General features: G+C 38.7%; 1 protein-coding gene across 2 annotated transcripts in view; it reads left to right on the forward strand.

Moving 5' to 3' along the window:
• Window positions 1-12,533, forward strand: part of LOC125459232 (low-density lipoprotein receptor-related protein 5-like) — a 183,003-nt gene that overhangs the window by 50,564 nt on the left and 119,906 nt on the right. For both annotated transcript variants that reach the window (XM_048545384.2, XM_059652032.1), the window contains exon 3: window positions 1,629-1,826. In XM_048545384.2, coding sequence (XP_048401341.1) covers window positions 1,629-1,826 — 198 coding nt within the window. The remainder of the gene's footprint in view (window positions 1-1,628; window positions 1,827-12,533) is intronic.

Genomic DNA, 12,533 nt, shown 5'->3' on the forward strand with positions numbered 1-12,533 from the left:
GTTGGCACTCTTTCCTCATGCAGCTTATAAATTGTTGCTCAGTTTGAAATTTGTCATTGTTGCATCTGTCCGGATGAGTCTTACACAGCCAGAATCTTTTTTTTTCCCAGCCATAATCAAAATTGAGATTTGTCCATAAAGTACATTTTAAGAAAAGCCAGTGGGTTTTCCAGTGTTTCAACATGCCAGAACATGGAGTATTGGGACATGTTTTATTGGAGTGTTTCCCATTTGCTCTGACCTTGGGCAAGCTACTTTTGAGGAGGTGGGTGTGGAGGCACCAATTTGAAAAAAGGTATTTTCCCAGCTGGAGAGAGAGGCAGTTAGAAAGCAAGTAACCCAAACATCTGTCATGTAGGCTCAATTGCTCAGTTATCAAAATTATACAGAAATTGCTCAAGATACCTGTTCATTTAATCAATCAATCAATCAGCGACTATTAATATAGTACAGCAACAAATAAGAATTTAGACTAACAAGCAAAACTTGTACTTGTTTGATTTATTTTCAGCATTTATGTCTTAATGTTTTGAAAGTAGCCCTTTCTAATTCCACAAGCACAGTCCATTCTCTGTGACCTTGACCAATCTGCATTGTATCAGTAAGCAATTAGATCTTGCAGATATCAAAGTCAAGTGCTGTATATTCACTCTGTCTCCTTCTCTGTTTATATGTACACATATATGTTTTCTTGTCTGTTTCAGGCTTGGTGGGGTGGGGAGTGAAATATATCCCCACCGATGGTTTGCTGGTTCTATCCACCACTAGGCAGCTTTAGCTCCTACCTGGCTCAATAAGGGCTGCACAAAGACTATTAAAAGAGATCAACTGGGATTTTCCAATCGATTTCCAGTTTTCTGCAGGCAGCAGGATTTGTTAGGTACTTGGAGGCAGCATCGGAACTTCAGACCTGAGAGATGGTGTTGCCAGCTAAGCCTAGAAATCTCCCTGCTTGTCTGGCTGCTGTAGCAGGCACAGGCCACATTGCAGATGAGCTTCCCCTATCCTAAAGTTAAGAGTTGAATGTATTGTTATGGGACTAGGTAAAGATGGAAAATTTCCCTCCCTAAAGGACGAATCACATGAGTTTTTAACAACAGTTGATGATAATTGACTTGGTTACCAGTGCCAAGACTAGTTTTATATTCCAGATTTATTAACTGCCTTAAATTTTCCACCAGCTGCTATGGTAGGATTTTAAAGTAATAGCCTGGGCCTTTAGTTACAAGATTCAGTGACATTAGCACTAGGCTGCCTTCTCCACTTATTTGTGAATGCTTTCTGAAATTTAATTCCAAATCCATTACTGGTTTGACAGTGAGGTTACTTGTCTGCATTCACACTAATGACACATGTTTAGAATAAACTAACCATGCAAAGAGTTATAACATGTATTACGTAAATAGGATAGCTTTTCACCATTTTTATTGACAAAGATGGTTAATTCCTAAATAAGAATTATTTTAATGACTGCAATTCTACTGTACAGTGCTTGTAAAATATTGTGCTACCTTTTCATGATGCTTTTTATATCATGTGCACTGAATATAAATTGAATAAAACTTAATGCAGAAAATAAGGTCATATCTGTTTGCAAGTTCTTATGTCCGTTCTATACATTTTTACAGGTACATGTATTGGACAGACTGGGGAGAAATACCGAGAATTGAACGAGCCGGCATGGATGGTAGCAGTCGTTCTGTCATTGTGGACTCTAATATTTACTGGCCAAATGGACTGACAATTGACATAGAGGAACAGAAACTTTACTGGGCAGATGCAAAACTGAGTTTTATTCATAGATCCAACTTGGATGGCTCTTTCAGGTAACTGTTTATTAGAATGTGATCCTTTTATTACTAGAGTAAATGAATGTAAAAGTAATTTTGTAACACTTCAGTTTGAAAGAGCATTGGTCAGACCACATGTCGAACATTGTGTGCAATTTGTTCTCCTTATCTAAAGAAGAATGTAAGTGCATTGAGGGTAGTATTGTAAAAGGTTTACAACTGATATTTGGAATGATCAGGTTGTCTTGTGAGGAAAGGTTAGGTACGCTGGGCTTGTTTCCACTGGAGTTTCTAAGCGTGAATGATGACCTGATTGCTGTGTATGTGAGATCCTAAAAGTGCTTGACAAAGTGGATTTTAGATTGTCAAAGAACGGAAGGATCTGTTCAGCCTACAGTGCCTTTGCTGGCTCTTCCAATGAGCATCTTACCTGAAGTCATTCTTCCTGAAACTCTCACGTTGTTCTCATCAAATAACCAAGTAGTTCCCTTTTGAATGTCCTAACTGAATCAGATGGCACCGCATTCTCAGGCAGTGCACACCGGATTTAAAAAGGTTTTTCCTCCTGTCTCTTCTGCTCCTTTTACTAATTACTTTAAATCTTTGCCTTCTTGTTTTTGATTGTTTCACAAGTGGTAACATGTTATCCCTATTTAATCTGACAAGACCTCTCATGATTTTGAATGCTTCAGTCTGATCTTCTCTCAGCCTTCTCTTTTCTGAGGAAAAGAGTCTCAGCTTCTCTAATTTAATCTAATCTCATAACTCAAACTCCTCATATTTGGAACCATTCTCATAAACTCTCTGCTTCCAAAAGTCCAACATCTGGAACTGGACACATTACTTGAGGCAAACTAGTGTTTTGTATGAGTTTAGCTTAACCTCGCTGTTGTACTGTATGCCCATATTAATAAAGCCCAGGTTTATTGCAAACGTTTTAAAAAACTCATAAGATGAGGGTTTTGTTGGCAATGTCAGTCCATACTGCCTAATCCCTGTTGCGAGGTGGTTGTGAGCCACTACTGGCTCCTGCTGCAGCCCCTGTGATAAGGGCATATCGTAATGCTATAATGTTAGAAGTTTCAGTTGACCCTGTATTGAAGAAGGACCACATACTTCACTGTGAGAATGGTGTGTGGTCTGGATAAGAACATACAGGTTATCTGTCCCACTGTGCCTGTTGTTAAAGTCGGTATAGGTTGTAGAGGTCACAGGTTTGGGATGTGATATCAATGCAGCCATGGCGAGTAGCCGTGCTGCAGTTTGCACAAAGTATGTGTTGCAACTACAACGTATCGGTGTTACAGGGAGTAAGAATATAAGATGTTCAATGGGATGTCAGTCAAGTAGGGTTACTTTGTCACGTCGTGCAACCTTAGTGCCATACTTAAGGTCTGTCCATCAGATTCATGTCTTGCTCCTTGTAAATGGAAGAAAGATGTTGAGAAGTCAGGAGGTTAGTTACTGATCCTAAAATATCCAGCCTCCGACCTCCTCTTTTAGTCACAGAATTCATGTGCCTGGTGTTATACTTTCAGGAAAGACCAGGATCTCTTAAATGAAATTCAGTTTTTTTTTACCGGAAACAGTAGCAACACATAATTTCAAACTGTAAATAAAAACATTTACTGTGTATGAGTCCAAGAAAGCAAGTAATATTAACTTAGCACTATATTTGTAAACACATGCTTTAAGTGAAAAAGTCTCAACCGAACAGTCCCTATTCTTTATTTCTATCCAAGTGTTTCTCTGCACTTAACAAGATTCTGAGGGTTTCTTCACTTCTCCTGGAAACAAACTAAGGTGTGCCACAGCTGCCAGGAATTCTCTTTGAGTCTTTTCAGTGATCCTGCTATTCCCTGAAGCATGAGGTTTCTTGGGATCCTTTCACTCACACCTGGCTGGGGAAATCATCTACCTCTCCAACCTCGCAATAGCTCTCTGCATTTGAATCCAGTTGGTTTATAGCTCAGGAGGATCTACTCTTTCTGCCTCTTCCAAACTGCCACAGAGGAAGACTAAACTAACTGTATCTATGGATTCCTTACAGAAGCACCTTCTCCAAACAATCAAAAGAATTTACTTCTATACAATGAATTGCAAAGCCAAAATGGCATACCTAGGATTCCCAGATGGTGGATTTAAGCTAACTATCCCTAAAGCATCCCTTTGTTCTGGGAGCTATATAAATAATTTCAGCCGTTATTGAGACAGCTGTGTATATCCCATCTCCGCTAAGAAGATCAGAGAGGTAGCTCTTTATTTAGTTTCTAGTAGCTTCCACTGTAATCTTTGATTTGAAATTGCATCAGGTTTGCTTACGAGCTTTTCAAACCAGCTGTTTTATCTTGCACTAAAAATGTCAATTTCCCCAAACTAAAAGTCATGCTTCTTCAATATGCGAACTATAAAATTAGATAGTTGAAACAATGGTCCAGTTAAGTTCTGGTCAATATTTGGTCCCAGGATGTTAATCCTGGGGGACTAGGCAATGATTATGCCATTGATTTTCAAGGGGAGGATGGAAGAATGAATGTAAAATAACCATTTAATGTCTCAACCTGTGAAGAAAGAAGCCAAGTTAACCCTTTTCATCACTGACCCTTTGTCAGAATCCAGTAAATGTTCCTTTATAACACAGTGTAAAAAATGCCTTGCATGACATTGCTGCTGAACAATGAAATTGTAATTGGCCTGACTGGATTTATTCTCTTTTATGTACAATTTCCACTGTTGTGTTGATGCTGTAGCAGCATTGGGAGAGCCTGTTGACATGCATGTTTGGCTCTGGAGCACAGGTATTCAACTCAGAAGCTGGGATATTGTCACAGTTTTTGCTGTATCAAGAAATGGCTAAGTGCACTTGATATATACGGAGTGAACTGAATTGACTGATGACTGGTAACTGTTATGTTAGGGACCTCAGGAGGAGGCCAGGTTGGATCACCCACTTGGTACTAATAGCAGAAGATGGTTATGAAAGCTTCAACGTTAGCTTTTGCACTAAAATGTTGGGTTCCACATTAAAGATGCTCAGCTTGGGTTGTGCAATACCATCTGTGGGTCACTCTGACTCCAGACTGATTATAGCCTTGAGCCAAACATGGGGAAAGAGTTGAATTCCAGACGCAAGGTCAAGATGGCTTCTTTTGACATCAAGGCAACATTTGACCAAATGTAGTATTAAGAGGTCCTAGTAATAGTGAAGCATAGAAAAACTCTTCATTGGTTGCTGTCAAGCACATAGCTCCCCTTTCCATTAGTTGTTTCGTTCATGTTGATTGTGGTAGAACTGTTGAACTTTGATCTGTTCAATTGTTTGTGTGTTTACTTCACTCTGGCTTTGGCATCCTTATTTCACTCTTGTTTAGGTATGCCTGGAGTTGCGCCTAGCATTCTGTTTTATAGTTTTCATCGAAACCTGATTGATCCCCTAGCATGATGGTTAAGTGCATGATCTGCCATATCAAGAGGTTACAGATCTGCTGCAGGTGGCCTGAAACATCCCATGGCACTCCATTCTGAGTGCTAGATTTGTTCTGAATTTATCCCATTAACCACAACGATAGTGCCACACAATATTTTGTAGAAGGTATCTCCAGTTTGAATTTGGGCACTTACCTCCACAAGGACAATGTGTGGTCAGTCCTACTAATTCTGTCATCCTGAGAAATAATTTCAGGTTTCTGGAAGATACAAGAATTGACAATTTAGCTAAATATCAGGATGTGGGCGTGTACTGTGTTTCAGACACAACTCTCAGCTCCCCCTTCCCAAGGTTTCACTTGAGGCTAGTCCTGATTTTTAATGGGGAGCATTGGTTAAGACCTGAATCGCCACTTGCCTTTCTGTTCCACCGCCTGCCCACTTGTCTGTTCATGCTATGTAACTTGTGGAGAAATGAAATGTTAGTTAAAGTTTGAATATTACTCTTGAAACTAAATTCAAAAATCAGAGGCAAGTTAATTATTGTTCAGTGAAAAATTCTTGTTACTCATGTGAGATTGTTGACATTTTTGTGGTGATGGAAACAAATGATACAGCCCAGCGAGCAGGGGAAGACTTTTTGTGAGGTTGACGTGTGAGCTCTCTTCTACTACACTCCTTCGCAAAAACAAACTGATAACAATGATTCAGGCAATCCTTCCTTTGTGAAAACACGGTAAGTTAATTGCCCTACATTGATCACAATGTCTTGGTAGAATTTTACTTCAAGTATTTGTGGTAATGGTCCTGAAATCTGTTATTTATCATCAAGATACACCAAATGAGTTATCTTTAAAATAATTTGATTGCCCTCTTATATTATTTGCATTCAACGTATCGATTCCAATGTGTGTATTTTAGTTGATTGTTTCCGACCTTTAATCAAGTCGCTTCATGTAGCGGTCACCTGGCTAATTCTTGCTGGAGTGTGAAGTGAGCAGGAAGGCTGTGTCTGCTTTGTTTTATGCAAGCACTGATTTGCTGTCAAGAACTAAAGTAGTTTCTTTTTCCTGGGACTGGCAAGCCTGTTGTAAATGCTGACTTAGATGAGCCTTCTGTTCAGCATGCTTTATCGCTGCCACTGAGGTCAAAAAAACAAGCATGTTGCGGGGTGCTGTGGTTGTGTAGAAAGTGCAGACGGGGTGCAAGGTTTTGATCATCTCTACTATAAAGCCACTGTCTTTGAAAGCCTCTTCAAAGGCTGTATTTTATTGCATTGAAGGGGCTTTGAAATGAAGACTGTGAAATTGATTGCTGGATTTTTCGAAAAGTTCAGTGTAAATATTTACTTGTAATTTCAAATTACAATGAAGAAGTGACTCAGTGGTGAATGAACAAGTGGCATATGCTTATGCATTACAGAATATCTCTACATGTGAGAGATAAAGTGTTCCAAATCAGTTCTGATTTGTGTTTCAGCTTTAAAGGAAGTAAAAATTAAATAAAACAGATCGTGAGGTAGTTTCATTGAGCCCTCAGCTTGAATGCCTATTGTGGCAAGCTAGTTTTCTTCAGGCAAGTACATAAGCCAACAGTCTGCAAACAGTATGAAAACCTTGCAATTAAAACTATTAGTTATAACAACATATTGGTACACTTACACAAATTGTTGCCATATGCTAATACAGCTATAGGGATTTATGAAGACGTTAAAAAGCATTAGCAACAATTGTTTTGAATTTGAACTTTATAGATCATATCACACGCAACTTTTTTACGCTCTCAATTATCTCTCATACACAAAAAAATCATGAATCATGAATCAGACAACTGAGAAATCTACTCCTGTAGAATGACTGATGTGGAATGCCTGCTTTCTGCATGTGAGGATGAATTTTTCTCGACATGTAGAGGTTTTTTGGCACAAGTTGGCAGTCAAGAACCTCTTGTGTATGCAGGGGTCTGGTTAATTTTGCTAAAGCCATGTAGCACACCACTGCAAGGCACTTTTCAGCTTTCTACTGTTCTGCCATCTGGGATCACACTTTCCATAACAAAATTGTCTTGCACGCAGCTTGGCTGCAGCCCAAGTGGAAAGGATCTCAGCCAACCTCATCACCCACCCCTGCCTGTTGTGGTACCATTCCAGGTTCTCTTAAAAATCCAAACTGATTGGATAGTTATCAAAGTTATTTAGCAATTCCCCTGAGATACTATGATATCCCAGATTCAGATATTTGCTTGCAAATCTCCACAATTGAGAAGTAGATACTGCCATCAGACAGGGCCTGTATTTTGCAGTGACTGACTTTAAAATTAGTCCTTGTCCATGGGTTTTGTTGTTGTTGTTGGTAGCCATGGCTAGTTGCTGCAGTGTATTTGTAGATGGTACACACTGCACCAGTGTACTTCATTGGAGGACAGAGTGAATATTAAAATGAATATTAGAAGTTGGAGTGCCAATCATGTTCAGAGCTACAACTTTCCCTTGAACTCCTCCAGTGTTTGGGGTTACAATCCCCTACCCTAGATCACTCAACTTTTGCCATCTTTCTCACCCAAAAAAAAGCCATACATACTAGATTCTGTACATGAATCTCATCACTAGGTGCTTAGGCCTTAATTCAGTAAAGAAGTAGAAATCCAAACTTTAAGTAACTGCACAGAGGCTGGTATCCCATCATTAAATTACTCTTTATTTACTTGTGCATAGTACACTGGCTGAGGCCAGCCAGCTTGGAGTCAGCCTCTTGAACTGCGGAGATTCTAATCTCCTGGTTGTAATGGTCAACCAAGGCTTTCCTGATTTGGCCCAGATCAACAACGCCCATCAATGACCTTGTGGTCCACAAGGTCAGCCTAGTTCCAATTGCTACAAAACTATAGAGCTTTTACCACTGAGGCATGCCCTGGAGAAATGTACAGTTTAGCATCACAGAGCTTGAAAATAAGTCAGAGACATCTGACTACCTCCGAAAAATTGCTGAACCAAAAGCCCAGCTATTGAAAGTCACATGGCATTATTAAGTGACAGAGAGGGAGTCTCACATTAGAAATGGCACAACAAAAGGAAGTGAACATTTTGCAGCTCAGGACTGTGTAAAAGTTGTATCACATCTAAAGATGTTGTAGGAGCGTCAAACAAGAGGTGTTGGCTATAGAGCTGCTATCAGAAAAAGAACCCAACATTGGCTTTCACATTTCCCGAGGAAACAACACAGTGGAAGATGAGATTTAGAATTTAATGTCTGTCCAACCTGTTTTTTCTTCACTGATCTTCACTGCCTTTATATCCAAGTACATCTAGAGTCACAGCCCAAGTTACAGCAATTGTGAGAGGCTGCCATCCTCCTTCAAAGATGTGTTTGCCTTCCAAGGCATTGATCAGGGTGCACAAACATCCTACACATTGTCCATGAGAGCTGAGAACACCTTTAGAGTTTGATGACTTTGGTGAAAGAGGAATGGAGTGGGGAGGAGAGGTGAACACTGTAACTTGTTCATGAAGTTAACAGTACATGGGACAAATGTGAAGTGAAGGCTTAACTGTACCATTATACTGACAGTAACAACAAGAGAATGTAAATGTGGAGCTATGACATAAGGGTATCTGATCAGATTGACATCTGACGGAATAAGGCACGAGTGAAGCCCTGCTCTACCATCACTATATACCTAGTTTATAGGTATTGAATGTTAACAACTTATACTAACCTTTTGTTCAAGAACTATGATCCTTTTACTACTCTTAGTTCTATTTTTGATGGCATTTCTAAATTAATTGTCAGGACTTGAGATGTTTAGGATGACCTTTATTTCTGAAATATACAAATCCACAAAGCTGCAAGCGATATTTTGCATCTTTCATGTCCTATCCATCTTAAATATGTTGTGGGTAATTTGGTTAAAGTCTGAATTTTTCTCCATTTTATTGCTTGAATTGTAAATGGAAAATCGCATTGTGATCTGTGATGCATCATCCTGTCTTTAACAATAATGTGTATTTTCATTGTTGCCGTTAAGTGAGATGAGCAGTCAGAAAATCCCAAATACGAGAAGCTGTGCTAAAAGTAGATTTAAACATCGCATGACTTAGCTTTCATTGCCCCTTTGTCATTCTGTCTTTGTCGATTTATGATGAAGAACGGCAGTATATAAGGACATTCTGGTTTCTAGGTGACTACTGAGTTGGGAGTACATTTCAAAGGAAGTTTCATGGAATCACTAAGTAGTATTGTCATCTGATTATTGCTGCAAACATCTTGCCATATGCTCCTGATATTTCAATATTTTAAATCCTGAAACATTCGAGCGGAGGAGGATGTAGGAATGCTAATATTAACCTCATCATTTCTGTAATCTGGAAATTCCTTTAGCTGGTTGCATGACCAGGTGTTAGGCATGAACAGCATTTGACTTGGACATCTATTTGTCAGATGACTCTAATTATTTTTCTCAGATTTTGGAATGGTCATTTGGGCGACATACTAATATCGATGACTTTAAGTAGGTTGGGACAGTTTTTATGACGAAAGAAAATAGGTAATGATGTTCCTGTCTCAGCAATAGAAATTTGAGTAATTTTTTAAAAGCCATTGATGAGTAAATAAATAGTTTTTTGAATTTAAAATGGAAACATTTTGTCACCACTTTTGCAACTTTTTTTACAGAATTTGTATGTGCTTTTGAGTAAATCGTTATGGTGGAGGAAAAGGTAGAACCTTCCCCTCGAAAGAAAACTTGGCAGAAATTTTAACATAGCATGCATGACTTAATTCTGTTTGGTATTGACCTGTCTTATGGCTAACAAGGTTGAGGCTTTATTTAAGGGTGCAGAATGTTCTGTGATTATTATCTATGTCTTTATGTATATTTTATATACAATAAGGTTGCTATAGAATTTCTAAGACAAATTAGTGCTTCAAACTATGGATAAAAATTTCACCTTGCTATTTTTAGAGCAGATAATTTGGGCAGCAATTATTTAATTTCTGCAGCTGCAGTGAGCTTTGTGTTGGCCCGCATAAAAGCCTTCACAAGAGATTTCATGGAACCTTCTTGAATGCACCTCACAAGCACATTATTTGACAAAGTGCCATCAAAACAATAAAGCACAGATGATGTATTTTTTTCAAAGATTGCAACATTACATTCTTCCCTGCCAATTTTGAAAGAATATGTGTTAAACTTTGTCCTAGAGGATGGATGTGATAATGCTGTTTAAAAAATCTATTAAGACTTAGCCTCATTGATGGCATTTCTCCTTTGGAAGGTCACACATTCCATCCCTGTCCAGGATTTGAGCACTTTAGCATGGGTTAGTTTCCAGATACTCTGTCTACTCACTAGATGTAAGTGGTCCACTGACGCTATACAAAGAAGAGCTGGAGAACTCTCCCACAGCTCTGACCAACATGTTTCCTTCAACAACAATAAAACCAATTATTCAGTCATTTTATGTTGTCATTTATGTGTGCTTAAATTGCTCACTGTATTTCTCTGCAAGGCAACAGTAACTCAGTTGAAAACTTATTCATTGGTTCTGAAGCATTTTGGAAATGTTCTTAGGGTGTGGCAGGTGCAATCTAAATGAAAAATAGTTTTCAGATCAAGATAGGATAATGATAAATGGAGTCCTAGATCAACTCTGAATTTATTTTAATTTTGATCATTATATGCTTTTGCTCTATTCCATGAGATATCTATCATTAAATAGCTTGACTTCAAATTTTCAACAGAAGCATAAGTCATGCCTACTCAAAATGTTTTGTTCTCTGACAGACTGCCAAATCTTAATTGCTGTACATCAAGCTGATGCTCTTACAACCTGGCAATTGTGATGCCAAGAGCAAGCGCTGTGTAGCGGAAATTTGAGGTTTTCAGTTTCTGCCAAGGTATAGTAAATGTATGAAACAACCTGGAATTTGGGCCAGGTGGAAGGAAAGGGTTAAATCAGATTTTAGAAGTTCAAACAATGTTGCCTGCCATGAAATCAAACATCAGTCCTTTTATACAAGTCCTTACAACTCAAAGGGTGTTGCAAACTCTTTAACTCATTTGTAAATGGAAGAATAAGATCCAAAGTTGTTTGACTTGAATTTTTCAAAGTTTGTCTTGTTTTTCGAAATGAAGTTGGTGTCACTCCAGTGTTTCTTCTTACAAGCTATATACTATCACTGCTTGTTAAGGTGTAGGGAGAAAGGCAGCTGATTGTTGTAGGTTTCTGTACTCCATGTTGGTTTGCTCTTTTTTGTGGTGATCATGTCAATAATGGCTGAGTTGCTGGAACTCCAGCCTCTAACTCTCAAGGCTATGGGTTCAAGTTCAACTCGAGAAGTGGAATGCAAAAATTAAGATTAGCACCCAATGCAGAATTGCTACACTATTAGAGATACTGTATTTTGGTTGAGATGTTAAACCAAGAACTTGTTTGTGTCACAAACGAACTTAAAAAAAAACTTTTGGTGTATTTTGAAGAAGAACTGGGGCTTATCTTGGTTGATATTTATTATCAATTAACCTGGCAAAAGCAGATTAGCTGGTCATTATCATGCTCCAAAACATGGAGAGGTTGCTGTGAGCAAATTGGCTGTCACACTTGCTACATTTCAGCTATTCCAGATAATCAAGACGTACACATGACCCCAGTAAACCCTGACCAAGTGGACCTTTGAGACATCACATTCCTCATAAAATCTAAGTCAAAATATCAACAGACTTCTTAAAATCAGTGTAAAAGTACACCACTGGTAAAAGAGACGTAATGCAGGGGTACGCACATCATTGTTACACTTTATTTACAGCATAAATACTTGGACATTGCGGTAGATCGCAGTATTTGAGGTGTATAATTTTTGTCAGTTTATCAAGAGTCCTAGTTGGTCAGGTGCCAGTTAAAACAAAGCTTACTGTACCTCATTGGCTGTAAAGTACTTTGGAGATCCAATGACCATGAAGGGCACTATGCATGCACGCACACACCATCACTGGGAGACCTTACATGGAAAATGTAATTTTTTTAAGAATCTAAGGGCGAGTGCTTTTATCAGGTTCAGATCTGTTGTTCAGACCTACTTCACAGCAATTTATTAAGCATATTGCTTATGAGCACCTTAATATAGTTCTATATCAGCATCAACTATTCCACAGCTTCATAAATGAATGCTTAGCATGACGAAGCATGCATCAGGAATTTGTGCACAGAGGTACTTGAATGACAAAAGAACTAACAGGCTGTACTGACCACCAGACCCAACCAGCCTATGTGCGCTGTAGTATAAGAATCTGTTTGCTGGCAATGTTGTTTTGTAAAGTGTA

This window comes from Stegostoma tigrinum, chromosome 17 (genome assembly GCF_030684315.1).
Source record: "Stegostoma tigrinum isolate sSteTig4 chromosome 17, sSteTig4.hap1, whole genome shotgun sequence".
In the NCBI taxonomy this organism is placed as follows: Eukaryota; Metazoa; Chordata; class Chondrichthyes; order Orectolobiformes; family Stegostomatidae; genus Stegostoma; species Stegostoma tigrinum.